Below are 19,292 nucleotides of genomic sequence, written 5' to 3'. Positions count from 1 at the left end.
CAGCCGATTCTTTTCCTCCCAATCGTTTGCGCTCTCCTGCAATAATGTACAAATCCATTTTCCCATCTTGCGTCTTTGTATAATTCCAACAGCATTAAAGATGACTTTTCTGGTGAATCTGTTGCTTGAGGTAGTCCAGCTTCCATTTAGTGCATACTGTATTTTTTTATCATGAAATTTGCTCACAACTTGAGCTTCGCTGCATGTTTTGCAGAGCAGACCTTGCTCGCTCATATTAGAAAATATCTCACCCAGTTTCACGGCTTGTTCTTTTATTTGCACATACTGCGACAAGCATTCCAACTTAGAAGAACCGCAGTTCATTTATATTTTGGTTTGGGGAGTCAACTTATCCCGTTCACTGCCCGCTCATTTCGCCATGAGTGTCACGTATCTCTGCCGCACTGTTGATTTGACTTTTTATTTGGTCTCCCATAGGAGAAACTTGTCTCGGAGGACATGCACTCCTTGCTGCTATGTTATTGTTATGTAGCGTGTTTGAGGAGAACACATGCCGTCTGTGTCGTGATTGGCTGTATCGCGTCATTGCATCGGATCGTATGATTGGCTGGACATATGTCATTCACTGAATTCACACAGCAAAATGACACAGAAAAAAAAGTTATTTATCGAATTCTTTTGCAGTGTGTTCGCTGCACTGGATAGGTTTCTTGTGTGCAAAGAGTGTGCGACCAGTGCGCAGTTGCACAGCTTCGAGAGAACATTGACTGTGATCAATGATCAACCAGCTTTATGTTGACATCTTTACTTATACTCACACTAGTTTCTGAAAATAGAATGATTGCCCAAGTATGAAGGATTTTACTGTGTTTTCTTTCTGATTTAAGCGCTCAGTACAAAGCTTAGATCACTTCACGAGAGAAACGGGTCCATAAAATACAAAACACATGACATGTCACATTACGTGATAACAAGGCTAAAATTGACATATTCATCGCGTATACATCTGCGTACCAAACCTTATTATAACGCTGTGATTGCCTGTTGCAGATTAGACTGGTCATCAATCAAACAAAATTGACATCACTGTTTCTTTATATTTTTATGTCTCATTGATAAGCAACTCACCCTTAGTATTTCACAACACAAAAAATAGCAATTAGTATAATGTAAAATAATAAAAATGCAGTTTACTATTAGAAATCCGTGTCTCAAATGGGGGACATAATCATTTGGTCGAAGCGAACCGAGAGCCATACAACATAGCCAGCTTTTTTGGCATTGAATTGTTGACAATTGTTTAAGTGTCAGCTAAGATTGCACTTAGCTTCCAACACTACCACCATCGGTGACCAGACTACTGGTCATGTGTAAACTTTTTTGGATGGATGACGAGTGCTCCTCCTCTTGTCTGCTTCGTTTGAAGTGAAGTCACTCCCTCCCGCATACAAACACAGTGAACACGGACGAGACAAGCGATGCGCCACATTAATTCTGAAGTAGTGTATATATGGATTACACATGTAAAACAGTTTGGGTGTGTTTCTGTCAGTCATGAAATGGGTGTCCATAGGTACTTGACGAGGTTAGGGCCGATTAAAGGGACAGATGAAAACCCACCTCCGTCCTTGCTTCGTCTGTCCTTTAAAAAAAAAAAGTCCTATGTCCTCAGTCCCTAACATAGGCATCTGTTCCATCCCAAGGGACGGAATGCCCATTTCTGCTTACACGTACATTGACAGTCTTTTAATTGTGAATGATGTTTTTTTCTTAAAATGCACCAAATTGATGGTTAAATATGAAATATTAAAAATATTGTACTGGAAGAGGACTGGACTCCCTGACAGGGGTCGTATACGTAACACATTTTTCAAATCTGACCCATTTTCATTCCTGGAATGCACAAGATTTTACCCTTTTAAAGTCTGTTTTTTCTTGGTCTCATTTTTTTTTGTATCCCCAAAACCTGGCACTTGAACATTGGCGTGTAGACTTTATACCAACTGTATATTTGTAAAAAAAAAAAAACAATGCTTGGGAAAAGAATGTTGAAATCATGTTTGGTATAAGGAGAAATAAATCAAATAAATTCCGGAAGAGGAAAAAAATGAAAACTAGAACTTGAATTGAACTTGAAAACTTGAATAATCTGAAATCTGAATTATTATTTTTAGGCTATATTGGTCTTTAATGCATACCGTCATTTATTTTTATTTTGTTTGGTGTTATGCTATTTCAGATTGATGGCTTTGACGTGAAACATGTGGATGAGTATCATCTTACAGGAATCCAGTCAGACATGTATGTGCAATGGGAGCACAGACCTTCAAGCACCATGGATGGGCATGTAGAGAATCAAAACGATGCTAGGGGGGAAGGCAGATCAAAACCAGAGCGCAGTAAACCTGATAAGGCTCAGATTTCACATGGCTTGGTGAGTCTTATTTGATTTGATAGTTGTGTTGTTTACTCATGGAAGCTTTGGATCTTCTTGTTATTTGTGCGAGCTGTCATTTTCCTTTTTTATTTGACCCCTTTTAAAGGCTCGGCTGACTTTTGAATTGTGTGAAGAAGTGTCACTGGGACAGTTATGGTTGGAACTCCTGCGTTTCTACACTCTTGAGTTTGGATTGGAAGAATACATTGTCAGCATCCGTTTAAAAGTGCTTCTATCTCGGGAAATGAAGAACTGGCCTCGTCGCAGGCTTGCTATAGAAGGTAAGTGCTGAGTACTGGAAGTCCGTACTTCAGCTTGTTGATCTAAGTTTGTGGGAAAAAAAGCAAAAACGGACTCTTGTCTCTTTCACCAAGATCCTTTTGCCTTGAAGAGGAACGTTGCACGAAGCTTGAACAGCCAAATGGTGTTTGAGTACATACAGGAGCGGTTCCGCACAGCTTATAAATATTTTGCCTGCCCACAGAAAAAAGGCAGGATGGAGCAGAAAAGCAAGATGGGTGGCAAGCAAGAGTCCACATTGTCCCAAGTAGAAAAGAAAGGGCATGCATCAGTCTGTGCTAACAAGATTGAGACTAATTTATCAAAGTTGACAGATGAGAACATTCAAATGACATTCCAACAATCTAAGGATGATGATGAAATTTTGAGCGACAATAAAGCTAGGTCAGATCTGTCCACAGAGGAGGATGAGAGGCTGCTTGATGGCAGCCTCATGGCTATGGCCCTCAGTGAAGAGAGCAAAGCCTCGAAACACTCTTCCCTTCCCATCAATGGCTTACTGCACGAAGAATTAAAGGGTGAAGAGGAGGAAAACTGTTTTTCAGAAAAAGAGGGAGTCGCAACATCAGAAGAGCTTCACTATATCTTTGATAAGATGATTTTCACGGGCGGGAAGGTAATAATGACACAGACCTTATTCAACTTTTTGTATGTTTTCCACAATGACTATTTGTAACCAATCGCAAAATAGATGCATTTCTGTGTTTGTTTTTTTCCCCTCTCTTGAAATTTTCCTTTATATTTTCTTCAGCCTCCAAATGTTGTGTGCAGTATTTGCAAACGAGATGGTCACCTGAAAGATGAATGTCCTGATGACTTTAAAAAGATCGAGTTGAAGCTCCTACCTCCAATGAACAACCATTTCCGAGAGATCCTGAATGGACTTTGCAAACTGTGCCACTGTGTGTATTTGGGGGTTTGCATTGAATTTTGTAGTTTTGTCCCATTATGATTACATTTTACTTATTGCATGCTGACCGATCTGCTTCCTTGTGAAGAGAAAACACAAAAGTAAATTGTTCCATTTTCCACCCCTTTTTAACTACTAATGAATGAAAAGATGAATGTGACCCCTCCATGAGTCGTCACCTTACCGTCGTGGAGGGGTTTGTGTGTCCCAATGATCCTAGAAGCTAAGTTGTTTGGGGCTTTATGCCCCTGGCAGGGTCACCCATGGCAAACAGGTTCTAGGTGAGGGGCCAGACAAAGCACGGCTCAAAGACCCCAATGATGATTGAAATAAATGGATCTAGGTTTCCCTTGCCCGGACGCGGGTCACCGGGGCCCCCCTCTGGAGCCAGGCCAGGAGGTGGGGCTCGTTGGCAGGCGCCTGGTGGCCGGGCCTACACCCATGGGGCCCGGCCGGGCACAGCCCGAAGAGGCAACGTGGGCCCCACCACCCATGAGAGGGGCCAAAGGGGTCGGGTGCAATGTGAACTGGGCGGCAGCCAAAGGCGGGGACCCTGGCGGTCCGATCCTCGGCTGCAGAAGCTAGCTCTTGGGACATGGAATGTCACCTCTCTGGCAGGGAAGGAGCCCGAGCTGGTGTGTGAGGCAGAGAACTTCCGACTGGATATAGTCGGACTTGCCTCAACACACAGCCTGGGTTCTGGTACCAGTTCTCTCGAGAGGGGTTGGACTCTCTTCCACTCTGGAGTTGCTCACGGTGAGAGGCGCAGAGCAGGTGTGGGCATACTCATTGCCCCCTGGCTCAGTGCCTCTACATTGGGGTTCACACCGGTAGACGAGAGGGTTGCCTCCCTCCGCCTTCGGGTGGGTGGACGGGTCCTGACTTTTGTTTGTGCAGATGCACCAAACAGCAGCTCAGCACTTTTTGGAGTCCTTGGAGGGTGTGCTGGAGAGTACTCCTGCTGGGGACTCCCTTGTTGTGCTGGGGGACTTCAATGCTCACGTGGGCAATGACAGTGATACCTGGAGGGGCGTGATTGGGAGGAACGGCCCCCCCGATCAGAACCCGAGTGGTGTTTTGTTATTGGACTTCTGTGCTCGTCACGGATTGTCCATAACGAACACCTTGTTCAAACATAAGGGTGTCCATATGTGTACTTGGCACCAGGACACCCTAGGCCCCAGTTCGATGATCGACTTTGTAGTTGTATCATCGGATTTGCGGCCGCATGTTCTGGACACTCGGGTGAAGAGAGGGGCGGAGCTGTCAACTGATCACCACCTGGTGGTGAGGAGGCTCCGATGGTGGGGGAAGATGCCGGTCCGTCCTGGCAGACCCAAACGTATAGTGAGGGTTTGTTGGGAGCCTCTGGCGGAATCCCCTGTCAGACGGAGTTTCAACTCCCACCTCCGACAGAGCTTTTCCCATGTTCCGGGGGAGGCGGGGGACATTGAGCCCGAGTGGACCATGTTCCGTGTCTCTATTGTTGAGGCGGCCAATCTGAGTTGTGGCCGTAAGGTGGTTGGTGCCTGTCGTGGCGGCAATCCCCGTACTCGCTGGTGGACACCAGCAGTAAGGGATGCCGTCAAGCTGAAGAAGGAGTCCTATCGAGCCTTTATGGCCTGTGGGACCCCAGAGGCAGCTGACGGGTATCGACTGGCCAAGCGGACCGCGGCTTCGGTGGTCGCCGAGGCAAAAACCCGAGCGTGGGAAAAGTTCGGTGAGGCCATGGAAGCGGACTTACGGACGGCTTCGAGGAAATTCTGGTCCACCATCCGTCGTCTCAGGAGGGGGAAGCAGTGCAACACTAACACTGTGTACAGTGGGGATGGGGCGCTGCTGACTTCGACTCGGGACGTTGTGAACCGGTGGGCAGAGTACTTCGAAGACCTCCTCAACTCCACCAACACGTCTTCCTTGGAGGAAGCAGAGCCCATAATGGAAAAGTGGTTAGAACTGCATGACTGTCCGTGTTTTATGTTATGTGTTGTGTTTATTATTTTACTTTATGTTAACTGTTTTGTGAAGCGCTTTGTTACAGCTGCCGCTGTTGTGAAAGCGCTATATAAATCAGCATGTATTGTATTGTATTGTATCTCTGTGGTTGAAGTCACCGATGTGGTTAAAAAGCTCCTCGGTGGCAAGGCCCCAGGGGTGGATGAGATCCGCCCGGAGTTCCTCAAGGCTCTGGATGTTGTGGGGCTGTCCTGGTTGACATGCCTCTGCAACATCGCGTGGTCAACAGGGAGAGTGCCTCTGGATTGGCAGACCGGGGTGGTAGTCCCTCTTTTTAAAAGGGGGGACCGCAGGGTGTGTTCCAACTACAGAGGGATCACACTCCTCAGCCTCCCTGGTAAGGTCTATTCAGGGGTGCTGGAGAGGAGGGTCCGTCAGGAAGTCGAGCCTCAGATTGAGGAGGATCAGTGTGGTTTTCGTCCCGGCCGTGGAACAGTGGACCAGCTCTACACCCTTAGCAGGGTCCTTGAGGGTATGTGGGTATTCGCCCAACCAGTCTACATGTGTTTTGTGGACTTGGAGAAGGCGTTTGACCGTGTCCCTCGGGGAGTTCTGTGGGAGGTGCTTCGTGGGTATGGGGTACCGAACCCCCTGATACGGGCTGTTCGGTCACTATACCACCGATGTCAGAGTTTGGTTCGCATTGCCGGGAGTAAGTCGGAATCGTTTCCAGTGTGGGTAGGACTCCGCCAAGGCTGCCCTTTGTCGCCGATTCTGTTCATAACCTTTATGGACAGAATTTCTAGGCGCAGCCGAAGCGTTGAGGGGGTCCGTTTTGGGGGCCTCAGTATTGCATCCCTGCTTTTTGCAGATGTTGCTGTTGGATCCTTCAAACGGGGCTCTCCAACTCTCACTGGAGCGTTTTGCAGCCGAGTGTGAAGCGGTTGGGATGAAAATCAGCACCTCCAAATCTGAAACCATGGTCCTCAGTCGGAAAAGGGTGGAGTGCCCCCTCCGGGTCGGGGAGGAGGTCTTACCCCAAGTGGAGGAGTTCAAATATCTTGGGGTCTTGTTCACGAGTGGGGGTAGGAGGGAGCGGAGATCGACAGGCGGATCGGTGCAGCGTCTGCTGTGATGCGGACGTTGTATCGGTCTGTCGTGGTGAAGAAGGAGCTGAACCAAAGGGCGAAGCTCTCAATTTACCGGTCGATCTACGTCCCAACCCTCACCTATGGTCGCGAGCTATGGGTCGTGACCGAAAGAACGAGATCCCGGATACAAGCGGCTGAAATGAGTTTTCTCCGCAGGGTGTCCGGGCTCTCCCTTAGAGATAAGGTGAGAAGCTCAGTCATCCGGGAGGGGCTCAGAGTCAAGCCGCTTCTCCTCCACATCGAGAGGAGCCAGATGAGGTGGCTTGGGCATCTGATTCGGATGCCTCCTGAGCGCCTCCCCGGTGAGGTGTTCCGGTCATGTCCCCGAGGAAGACCCAGGACACGCTGGAGAGACTATGTCACCCAGCTTGCCTGGGAACGACTCAGGATCCCCCGGGGAGAGCTGGAAGAAGTAGCTAGGGAGAGGGAAGTCTGGGCTTCCCTGCTAAAGCTGTTGCCCCCGCGACCCGGCCCCGGATAAGCGGTAGATGATGGATGGATGGATGGATGGAAGATGAATGTGAGACAAAATATCACCACTTCAGCTTTTATTTCCAGGCATTTACTTCTCATGCATCTGCACCTGATACACTTTTATTCCATCATAATATACAAGCATGCAGCTTACAGGTGTGTTTTAATTACCCATCTGTTTCTTACTACAAACCCAGTTCCAATGAAGTTGGTCATTGTGTTCAACATAAATAAAAGGACACAACAATGTTGAGCCTATATTTCATTAAATGTACTACAAATACAAGATATTTAATGTTAAAACTGATCAACCTCATAAACGATTGTTTTTAATACTACGATGGGTTGGCAATCAGTTTAGTGTGTACCCAGCCTACTTCCCGAAGCCAACCATTAATAAAGTGTGCGTTTTAAAAAGCCAAGGTTCATCTCTTTGTGAACAAGTGTGTGAAAGAATTGGGGATTACCGACAATATTCCTCAACATACAACTGCAATGAATTTTGGGATTTCATCATGTGCGGTCCGTAACATCACCAGAATATTCGGAAATGTCGAGAAATCAGTGCATGTAGAAAACCAATATTGAATGCCCGTAACCTTCAATCCCTCAATATGTAAATGATATCACCACATGGGCTCAGGAACACTTTAGAAAATCAATGTCAGACAGTATGTTACAGTGCTACATCTGGAAGTGTACCTTGAGACTCTTCCAAGCAAAGCAAAAGCCATTTTTAACAACACACAGAAACGCCACACGCTGGCCTTCTTCTAAGATTGACTGATGCAAAGTGGAAAAGGTTTCTGTGTTCTGACGAGTCTACATTTCAAATAGTTATTGGAAATTCTATGTTAATGATTATTTGCTAAAAAAATAAAGTTGATCAGTTTGAACATTAAATATCTTGTTTTTGTAGTGTATTCAATTAAATGTACCGTAGGTTGAACATGATTTGCAAATCATTGTACTGTATTCTGTTTTTGTTTAACACAATGTTCCACCTTAATTGGAAATGGGTTTATATATTAATTATTCAAACTGTCTGGGTGTGTAAAACAATTGTGAAGCTGAGATGAGGAGATAGCTATTGCGCAACTATTGCCCATAGGCAGTACAATCATGTAAAATGTCCTTAAGAGACTGACTTACTCAGTAACACCGAAAGGTAGGCAACAGGAACTGTGCTGAAAGTCTGGGAAGGCACCGCAAAAGAAGAATGAAAACGTTTAGTGATTCCCTGTCCTTGACCCAGTTAATGCAAGCTTGTTGATAAAATTTTGTTCCAAAAAAGCTATCCTTGGAGTTGTGAATCAGATCCAGACATTAGTACTTGAAAATAAAAGCTGAAACTTTGATCTCTTCTCTCAAGAGTAATGATTTCTGAAATGTTTTCAGTTACCAGCAAAAAATTGGCCTCTCTCCTCCAATGCCTTAGGAGTTGAGTGTATATCACTGTAGTTTGGTGGCGTCTCCCAAAAATGTTCAGGAAAAAAAAAAAAAAAACTTTGGATCCTAAGAGAGCAACTCCTTTTTAAACACTTGAGATTGTTTAAAATGTGTAAAAAATAAAAGACATTATAGAGACTGACCAGTAGTATTTATCTGTGAAAAAATTTACCTAATTTGGACATACGAAGCTACCTGACAGCGACGATATCGACCTGCCATGTCGTAATAACCATTTGCCCACCTAATGATGTAGTCACAGTGATACTTGAACTAGGCCAAAAATTCTGCCTTTACAAATAGAATATACTTTGAGTTTCTTGATACACTTATAACAAGTCACTATCATCGCTCCTTACTCTGTCCAGAGTATTCCTGTTATTCACCCCCAATACCCTGCATAGGATCAGTAGTATATAAAATGGATTGACTCGAATTACCGTTTTTTTTTTGCACCAGATTCAACATGTTGCTCGTGTTTACCTGCCCATTGTGAAGCCTCTTCTTACTATCATACAAGGGTGATGGATGTTTTCCCTCTGTTGTAGATGAACTGGCACCCACACATGCTGAGCAGCAGAAGAGAGAGCAGATCCTTGCCAGTCTGGAAAGGTTCATAAGGAAGGAGTACAATGGTATGAACAATGGTAACATGCTTAGTACATGCAATTTGATCATGCTCTCCAGGCTGGGATGCTCTGTTTAAAATTGTGTTTTCCTTTTCATTGTACTAATTACAAGTCTGAGTCAAAATATTTCAGGCTGAAACAGTCCATTTTATTAGTCAGGTCCATATGTATTGGGACATGGATAGAGTTCTCTTCTTTCTTGCTACAGTGAAACTCCACAACAACGAAATCAAGAAATTTTTCACAACAGGGGTTTTTTTCACTGCAGCAAATTTTATCTGAGATGTAAACACACACACAAACGTATGTGTGTACTCTTTATTTTTTTATTCTAATTTTCATTCCAAACCTGTACGTAGTGCATAAATATGAGCATACACTTATTTGATATTGTTTAACATTAACATACCATTTTTTTATGTGACCGCACTAAAATGCGCACTGGATTTTGAGGCGCACCTTCAACTAATGGCCTATTTGGCTTTTTTTTTCATATTGCATGCACTGGACTATAAGGCGCAATCTACAATGCATCCACTAGATGGAGCTACAGGTACGTCTTTGTCCGTCTCCGTGCCTTCTCTTCTTCCATGAGATTCGAGAGGTGTTCATGACCACCTCCAAAAAACGTAAATTAACAATTACTTCAATGAAACTACGAACATTGAAAATACAGTAATGCATCAAAACAGAAAATCACAAAATTAATCCTATCGCCCCCTCCCCCACCCCCGACAGAATTTAGAATTTGCATTTCCTTGAGCGTAGCTGCAACAGAACGATCAGTAAATTGGAGGAGACTGAACTGTCTCAGAAGTGTTTGTTATTCCTTTGTTGTGTACTGTATTCAGAAATAAGGAAAGCACCAAATAAATTCTGTAGTGGGGCTACAGAATTTATTTTGTGATTTCCTCACTTGATTTTCTGTTTAGATGCATTATTATTTTCATAGTTTCATTGAAGGAATCGTTAATTTACGTTTTTCGAGGCGGTCATGAACGCCTCTCGAGTCGAATGGAAGAAGAGATAGTACGGAGACAAAAACGTACCTGTATTTGTTGAGACTGTGAAAACCATTAATAAAGTGCGTTTCAAAAAATACAATACTACAGCTCTCCTTTTTTCGGAGCTGCATCAAAAACGTTTTTAATAAAGCAGCGACACAGTTCACTGAACCAATGGCAAGTTATAACATTGTCAACATGTCTCCAGCAAGGAGCCATCTTGGGGGTCGTCATATTACCGTAATGACCATACACAAGGTGCACCGGATTTTAAGGTGCGCCGTGAGATTTGAAGAAAATGGAAGACTTTTCGGTGCGCCTTATAGTGCGGACAATACGGTAATCACTCCACTTTGTTGGTTTAAAAAAATAATTTATACTCTTTTATCAAAAAGGAAGTTTCGATATCTATAATTTGTTTTCAAACTTCTACTTACTACTACTTAAAATGCACCGGAAGCACAACAGTACTGTAATGAATAATATCTACTGTATACAGTACTGTAACGCCTTATGAATATGTAATTTCTAAATTTAAAGAGACAAAACTAAGAAAAAAAACACCCGAACATCAGTTACATTTCTTTTTGGTTATGTTGTAAAGCAACATTCAAATTTTCTATCAATTTGTGAAATAAGAATTGATAGAAAAGTACTGATTTGTTAATTTTTAGCAGACTTAACCCTTGGGTCCTTAAAATGAGAAAAATACTAAGTTACGCGTTTTACAATTTTGGAAATGATGTAAATTGTGTTATACAAACATTCTTTTTTTTTTTCAAATACTCAAAATGTTCAGAGGCATCTGTGCTATCCATACATTTACAGTTTTTATTTGTTCTTTGGGATTTTTTTGCCCTTTATGGACAATAAAGGCAGTACTGTGCTATGACACTTCAAAGAAATCTATAAAAATAAAACCGAATTGGAAGATGTCATATCACACAAGTAGAGCCTTGATAATCTCAAAGAATTATCAAAAAAAAAATTCAGAATGAACATTTTTTGTGGAAGTGCCATTTTCATGGATATGTATGTACAATTTCTAGTAAATGTTTTGAGGTGTGATAACTAAGTCATTTATGAATATTTTTTTTTACTTTCAACAACTCAAAATGTTCAGTGGCATCAGAGCTATCCAGACATATATAGTTTGCAAAGGAAAGTCAAAACGGTATGGAGGTAAAAAAATTGTCCGTTGTTATTGTGTGCCCTTCCGGCGAGTCCATGCGCCCCGGCGCCGCCTGGAGGCTTGCCGGTGTAAACCTCAAGCTTGGAGGCGGCTGCCAGCGGCGTTCAAGGCGGATGCCAGCGGCCTCCAAGGCGCGGATGCTAGCGGCCTCCAAGGCGGCTGCGAGCGGCGTCCAAGGCGGCTGCTGGTGGCTCAAATTCGGCGAGCGGCGGCGGTCGAATGCAGCTTTTTTTTTTCTTTTGCAAATAATAAAGTTATGTTGGGTACTCGGCGGCTGTGTGCGCCGTCGCCCGCGGGGAGAGGCGTAGGGGGTGGGGTACGGTGCCGGTCATTGGCCGGTTTCCTACCCCCTCCGCCCTGGCCCACAGCGCCCGCTCCGCGATGCCGGCTGGTGGGAGAGGCGTGGGGCGTGGCGTGACGACGGGCTACGGCGCCGGTCATTGGCCGGTTTCCTACTCCCCTTCGCCGACCCACAGCGCCCGTATCACGGCTGTCACGTTGCACCCGAAGCGACAGAATGATCGCTTTGAGCACAACAATAACTGGAAGTGGATCCCGAAATAGCAGACACAGAAAAAATGTTTGTCAGAGAAAAAAAGGAGATTTAATACAAAACACAAAATACCCGTCAGGCGAACAACAGAAGACGCTGGTCAAAATAAGGACCAGGAATAAATAAGGAGACAACAGAAAACGTTTGCGGAAAAAATAGCAAGGAGAATATTTTGGTGAATGATATAATCTTATACGCGAGGGTAAGAAGGCACGCAATAACAGCCACTAGGCTTTAAGGCAATGATGAAATCGAGAAGGAAATCAGCGAGAGTAATGGCACGGCATGGAATACTCCGGCAGTGAGTCGACTGCCAGAGCGCCCAAATAAAGCATGTGTAATTAATCACAAATGGGTGGCAGGTGTGCAGGCGGCAAGCAGGAAGCCTGCCCCCTGCTGGCAAACACGGGATGTGACAGTACCCCCCCCTCAACGGACGCCTTCCGGCGGCCTACCCGGTTTGGACGGATGAGCTGCGTGGAAGTCGTACAGAAAGGACGGACGGATCAAGGATCCTGGAGCGGGGGACCCATTGCCGATCCTCCGGGCCGTAGCCCTCCCAGTCGACCAGATACTGGAACCCTTTTCCTCTGCGCCAAGAGTCCAGGATGGCCCGTACCGTGTACACCGGGTCACCATCGACGACCCGCGGAGGAGGGGGCAGAGTGGGAGAAGGAGCCAAGGGACTGGTCGTCACCAGTTTGAGCAGGGAGACGTGGAACACGGGGTGGACCTTCATGGTGGCCGGCAGCCGGAGCTTGACCGCGACGGGGCTGATGATGGATTCGACCACGAACGGTCCGGTGAATCGGGGCCCCAATTTCGCGGATGTGCCGGCCAGGCGAAGGTCCCTCGTCGCCAGACACACCTCCTGTCCCACCACGTAGGTAGGTGCCGGGCGCCGACGACGGTCCGCGGTCTGCCGGTTCCGGGTCGCCGTGTGGGACAGTGCGCCTCGGGCCTCCCTCTACAAGCGGTGGGCCTGCTTGAGGTGGTGCTGCACCGAAGGGACCTCCACTTGTCCCTCCTGGGACGGGAACAGCGGTGGTTGGTACCCGTAGGCCGACATGAAGGGGGACCTACCAGTGGCTGAAGAGACGAGGGGGTTGTGTGCATACTCCACCCAAGGTAAGTGGTCGGCCCAGGAGGAAGGACGGTGAAGACACACAGCGGAGGGCCGACCCCAGATCCTGGTTGGCACGTTCGGCTTCCCGAGGTCAGACTGGTCGTGGCCCCGAGGGACCGGCAGAACCGCTTCCAAACGCGGGACACGAACTGGGGCCCCCTGTCCGATACTATGTCCATCGGGATGCCATCGAGACGGAAAACGTGTTTGATGAGGAGGTCGGCGGTCTCCAATGCAGACGGCAACCTGGACAGAGGAATAAAATGGGCAGCCTTAGAGAATCGGTCCACGATTGTGAGAACGACAGACCGCCCACGGGATGGAGGAAGGCCCGTGACAAAGTCCAGGGTGATGTGGGACCAAGGTCGCGGAGGGATGGGTAAAGGCTGGAGCAATCCCGCCGGAGGCCGATGTGGGGGCTTGCCGCAGGCGCAGGATGTGCAGGCATTGATGTAGTCCACCACATCCTTCTGGAGCTCCGGCCACCAGAACCACTGGGTGATGAGATGCACAGTCCGGTTCACCCCAGGGTGGCAAGCCACCTTGGACCCGTGCCCCCACTGCAACACCTCCGAACGCAGCGGTGGGGGCACAAACAGCTTCCCCGCGGGACATTCCGACGGGACTTGGACACCATCCTGAGCTTCTTGTATTCGCTGCTCAATCTCCCATCTCAACGCCCCCACGATGCACTGGGCCGGGAGAATGGACTCCGGCGTCCGGTCCCTCCCCGCGGGTTCGTGGAGACGGGAAAAGGGCGTCGGGCTTGGTGTTCTTGGACCCCGAAGAGTATGTGAGGATGAAGTTAAACCGGGTCAATAATAGGGCCCACCGGGCCTGACGGGAGTTTAGTCTTTTGGCGGAGTGGAGATATTCCAGGTTCTCATGCTCCGTATAGACGGTGAATGGCTCCTTAGCCCCCTCGAGCCAGTGGCGCCATTCCTGCAAGGCGGCGACCACGGCCAGCAGTTCAACGATTGCCCACGTCATAGTTCGACTCGGCTGCACTGACTCGACGAGAGAAAAAGGCGCAGGGGTGTAGCTTCTGGTCGACCGGGGAACGCTGGGACAGCACCGCCCCCACTGAGCATTTGTCAGCCCGAAGGGCATGACTAAATATTCGAAATGACCCAGCGGGGTCTTAAAAGCAGTCTTCCATTCATCTCCTTCCCGGATGCGGACCAAATGGTAAGCACTGCGTAAATCTAACTTTGAGAATATAGTGGCTGTTTGCAAAGGAGCGAAGGCGGAGTCCAACAATGGCAGCGGATACTTATTTTTGATTGTGATGTCATTCAGCCCACAATAATCCACACACGGTCGCAGCGACTTGTCCTTCTTCCCTACAAAGAAGAATCCCGCACCTAACGGTGATCGCGATGGTCTAATTAGACCTGCAGCGAGCGAGCTGTTTATGTACTCCGTTAGTGCCTCTCGTTCTGGTTGAGACACCTGATATAGCCGTGAATTCGGCAACGGAGCTCCCACCTGCAGGTCTATGGCGCAGTTGTATGGACGGTGCGGGGGCAACGAGCGTGCGCGATCCTTGCTGAATACTTGTCGTAGGTCATGATAGCAATTTGGCACTCCGTCAAGGCAGATAGTTTCAGGGGAGTCGTCACCGGCACGTTCGCGCTCCCCTACGGCTGTCGTAAACAATGCTCGTAACAGTACCGGCTCCAACTCTCTATTGCCGTGCGCTCCCAGGAAATAACGGGGTTGTGAGCCAGGGCAAACCGAGAATAACCGGAGCGCTCGAGACCGCATTAAATAAAACCGTCGATGCTCGACATGGTTTCCGGATAATTGGAGTTTTAGTGGTTCTGTTCCTTGTGTTACAACCGCCAGGAGGCGCCCATCGAGATCAAAGACATAATTTAGCATTTATCGCAAACGGTCGACTACAACGGTAAATTGGAATTTAAATCAATTATTTTTTAGGGCGCACCAAAAAGTCTTCCATTTTTTTAAAAGCTCACCGAGCGCCTTAAAATACGGTGCATCTTGTGTATGGTCATTACGGTAATACATCGACTCCAAGATGGCTCCTCCCTGGAGAGATACTTCCAATATTATAACTTGCTGTTGCTGTTGTCGCTGCTTTATTAAATAAGTTTTTGTTGCGGCTCCGAAAAAAGGACAGCTGTGGTGTTGTTTTTTTTAAAATAATCTCAACAAATGCAGGTAAATCTTTGTCCATCTCCGTGCCTTCTGTTCTTCAGTTCGACTCGAGAGGGGTTAAAGACCGCCTCCAAAAAATGTAAACTAACGATTACTTCATTGAAACTACGAAAATTTAAAATAATACATAAAAACTGAAAAGCAAGTGAGAATATCACAAAATAAATTCTATGGCCCCCCTACAGAATTTATATTGTGATATCATCATTTGTGAATACACAACAAAGGAATAAATAACTACTACTGACATCTGGTCGTTCAGTAGTTAGAGCTATGATCAAGGAAATGCCATTGCATTTTTCGATCATGAACGCTTCTCAAGTTGAACGGAAGAGAAGGCACGGAGACGGACAAAGACTCACTTGTGTTTGTTGAAAAAAAGGGAGCTGTGGTTTTGTTTTTTTTTAACTGAGACTTTATGAATGGTTTTCACAGTCTCAACGAATACAAGTACTGTACGTCTTTGTCCGTCTCCGTGCCTTCTCTACTTCCATTCTACTTGAGAGGAGTTCATGGCCGCCTCCGAATAACGTAAATTAATGATTGCTTCAATGAAACTACGAAGAAAATCAAGCGAGGAAATAACAACATAAATTCTGTAGGGGGATATAGAGTTTATGTTGTGATTTCCTTGCTTGATTTTCTGTTTTGATGCATTATTTTCAATTTTCGTAGTTTAATTTAAGTACAGTAATAATTAATTTACGTTTTCAGAGGCGGTCAAGAACGCCTCTCGAGTTGAATGGAAGGGCCGTAGCACCATCTAGTGGAGGCATTGTACATTGCGCCTTATAATGCGATGCGTCCAATGTATGAAAAAAAATTGTAAAATAGCCATTCATTGAAGATGCGCCTCATAATCCAGTGCGCCTTTTAGTGCTGAAAATACGGTACATCAATTTCTTGGATAATGTATTTTAATTTGCTTCCTCCGTCTTTCATTTTGATCACTTTTACCCTCTCTTCCAGCATCAGAGCTCTTCTTGTCTTAGCTGCTTGGTATCCGAAGGTCCGTTTTGTAGCCATTTTAGCAATGCAACAATATACTTCCTGGACGACTGCACATGTGTAAACCAGTGTGGTGGTTGCTTTTGCAGTTTCGGAGCGAAGCAGTAGGAGTCACTGTTGGCTGAGGTTGGATTAGACTTTTGCAGAAGGCATGTTTTCGTTGTAGTGAATCTCGTCGCGAGGCAAGAGCAGAGAAAAATATTTTGTATAACGGAACGGGGGGTGTTCGTTGAAGGAGGAGCAGAAAAGTGGGAATGGCTTCCATGCATGAAAATATTTTCACACTAGGGGGTATTTTCGCCAATGTAGGTTTCGTTGTAAAGGAGTTGCAAATGAAAGTTGTTCTTCAACTGCAGACTTTCATCTTTAATTTGAGATTGCTTACATTCAAACCAGGTGAATGGTGTTAGAATTACAGCTGTTTGTAAATGTAACTGTCGCAATGCTGCACTGTCCAAGCCACACCACCCGTGCTTCAAACTCACACCGTCCGTCACTGGCTGTTAGTCCGAGAGTAATATCGACTCCGCTATATATCTCTTTTGAAGGCTCCGAGTGTTGTTTTATTTTTTGTGATAACCTTTACAATATTAGAATGCTAGGTCAGTGTTGCCTTGAGGAAGGGTGTATATAGCACGGGTTTTGTGTAATCTGTGGGAGGTGATCCTTCTGTGGGTTAAGGTGGACAGTCGCAAAATAAAGAGTTCTACGACCATCATACAAGTGGAGTTATTATTCGGATGAACAACGAGGAATGAGGTATTGCGAACATATTCTTGCGCAGTGCAAGCTTGCGTCCTTTACCTACATAGTATATGCCCAACACTTTTTAATTTATGAAAAGGAATGAAACAAATTAACAAAAATGAAACTTCCAACTTTTTAATACTTGGTTGCAAATCCTTTGCAGTGAGTTACAGCTTGAATTCATAGACATCACCAGATGTGGGATTTCATCCCTGGTGATGCTTTGCATGGCCTCTCCTGCTATATGCTTGTTCTTATGGCATTTTCTCTTGAGTTAAATCTTCAGCAAGTGAAATGCATGCTCATGCTTGGCCAGTCCTAACATTTTCCTTCTATTCATTTCAGAGGATTTTCACATGCTTTGAGTCATTGTCCATTTGCATTGTGAAAAACCATTCACTAATCATATTGGCCAAAAGAATTCACAATTCATTTTACTGATTTTGTCAGCAATCACAGAATTGGATTGGATTGGATAAACTTTATTGTCAAATGTACTGTATGTGTAACATCCAGCACAGATGAAATCCCTTCCCTCTCAACATAAAACAAGAGGAGCCGCCGCAGGTGTCCGCGCCACTATCAAAAGAAAAGTGAACAAAAAAAAAAAGAAAATAATACAAAACAACACATGAGACACAGACAATCATGCACTCTTAACCACTTTCCTGCATACACTTTGTTGTCTGAAGCAGTTATAGAAGCGAATCAAAGTGTCCTTTTCACCAGTGGATCAAAGTCATGCTGCAATGTGCACACGTCTCCTACAAGCTAAAGCAACAAGAAGCTGTATCATCCATTAACGAAAAAGAGAGATTGGCTCTCTTCTCCTGTCCCATGTAAGTCCGCTTCAATTCCAAGCCGCGACTCCCAGTTCCACATACGCATCGGCTCCTCAATTCATGCATCCATCCAGCCGCAGACTGTCCATCAGCACCGACCTTTTCGCTGAACAAAGCGGGGCTGTGAAAATGCTGCCTACTTGAGGCGCAAGACACAAGCGCCCCGGGGATGTCCAGCAATGACAGTCAATCACGCATGACACGCAATCAATAAATACAAGGGAAGCAATTTTATTAGCAGCGAGTTTGATATCCCGTTACTTTTGGTCTCTTAAATAGAGGGAGAAATGTAAATGTTTTAATTCCTATGCAGGTCATCTGATTTGGACAGACATCAAATCGGGTGCCGAGGTGCGGGATTCATTCCCGAGTCCAGCCTTCGTGTGTGGAGTTTGCATTTTCTCCTCGTGCCTGTGTGGGTTTTCTCCGGGTCCTCTAGTTTCCTCCCTTAAATATGGATGGCAGGTTCATGGAACACTGTAAATTGTCCCATGGTATCAGTGTGAGCATGGATGGCCGTTTGTCTATATGTGCCCTGTGATTGGCTGGCAACCAGTTCAGGGTGTACCCCGCCTACTGCCTGAAGAAAGCTGGGATATGCTTCAGCACGCCCTCGACCCTCGTGAGCATAAGCAAATTGGAAAATGGATCAATGGATACTCAAATCAAAGATGAAAGTGTGCGGTTAAAGCGCATCTTGTTTGTTTCTTTTTATTGTTGTTGGTGTTGTTTCATTTTAAATTCATTTTGCTAGTGATTAGACCCAAAAAGATGAGACTTGTGTTGATGTCCCAATATTTATGGACTTGACTAACTGCAACCTACAATCATAAGAATGAATATCGTGAAAATGAGTAACTCTTTGGCTAGTTCAATCAAAAGTAAACATCTTTGTAAAGGCAGAAGATTTCATATAGTTCACGTATTGGACATAATTAACACTTGTTTGAGGATTTTTACAAAATGACATGCAGCACAAATTGTTTTCATGCATGTGACCCTACAGATAAAGCCCAACTGTGTTTATTTGGATCCTCCAAGAATGGCTTCGGTTTTCATGACAGTGACCTTGACATTTGCATGACTTTAGAAGGTCACAAAACTGCAGAGGTAAGCGTACATACATTTACCAAAGGATACTTCATCGGTGGGATTAGAAATGTGTTGTTTTAACTTTGGGGCTGAATTGTATTGTCTCCAGAAGCTGAACTGTAAGGAGATCATCGAAGGCCTTGCTAAAGTCTTGAAGAAGCATGCAGGTGAATAAATATTATATGATCAATTCAGAGGTTGAATTACATGCCTCAACGCACTTCATTAGCTAAATTCCACTTATACTTGTCAATATATGTGGTCATCCCTGCCCACCACA

At 45.5% G+C, this 19,292-nt stretch overlaps 2 protein-coding genes across 5 annotated transcripts in view; both read left to right on the top strand.

Moving 5' to 3' along the window:
- Nucleotides 1-19,292, top strand: part of LOC127605701 (uncharacterized) — a 368,389-nt gene that overhangs the window by 216,965 nt on the left and 132,132 nt on the right. The gene's annotated exons all lie outside the window — the stretch shown is intronic.
- The window catches only part of tut4 (terminal uridylyl transferase 4), a 113,434-nt gene that overhangs the window by 57,479 nt on the left and 36,663 nt on the right, over nucleotides 1-19,292 (top strand). For all 4 annotated transcript variants that reach the window (XM_052073314.1, XM_052073312.1, XM_052073313.1 and 1 more), the window contains 7 exons: nucleotides 2,201-2,395; nucleotides 2,505-2,679; nucleotides 2,773-3,314; nucleotides 3,450-3,600; nucleotides 9,187-9,273; nucleotides 18,927-19,030; nucleotides 19,122-19,179. In XM_052073314.1, the coding sequence (XP_051929274.1) occupies nucleotides 2,201-2,395; nucleotides 2,505-2,679; nucleotides 2,773-3,314; nucleotides 3,450-3,600; nucleotides 9,187-9,273; nucleotides 18,927-19,030; nucleotides 19,122-19,179 (1,312 nt within the window). The remainder of the gene's footprint in view (nucleotides 1-2,200; nucleotides 2,396-2,504; nucleotides 2,680-2,772; nucleotides 3,315-3,449; nucleotides 3,601-9,186; nucleotides 9,274-18,926; nucleotides 19,031-19,121; nucleotides 19,180-19,292) is intronic.

The sequence above is a fragment of the Hippocampus zosterae genome, chromosome 8 (assembly GCF_025434085.1).
Source record: "Hippocampus zosterae strain Florida chromosome 8, ASM2543408v3, whole genome shotgun sequence".
Lineage (NCBI taxonomy): Eukaryota > Metazoa > Chordata > Actinopteri > Syngnathiformes > Syngnathidae > Hippocampus > Hippocampus zosterae.
This window is presented reverse-complemented; position numbering and strand designations above follow the sequence as displayed.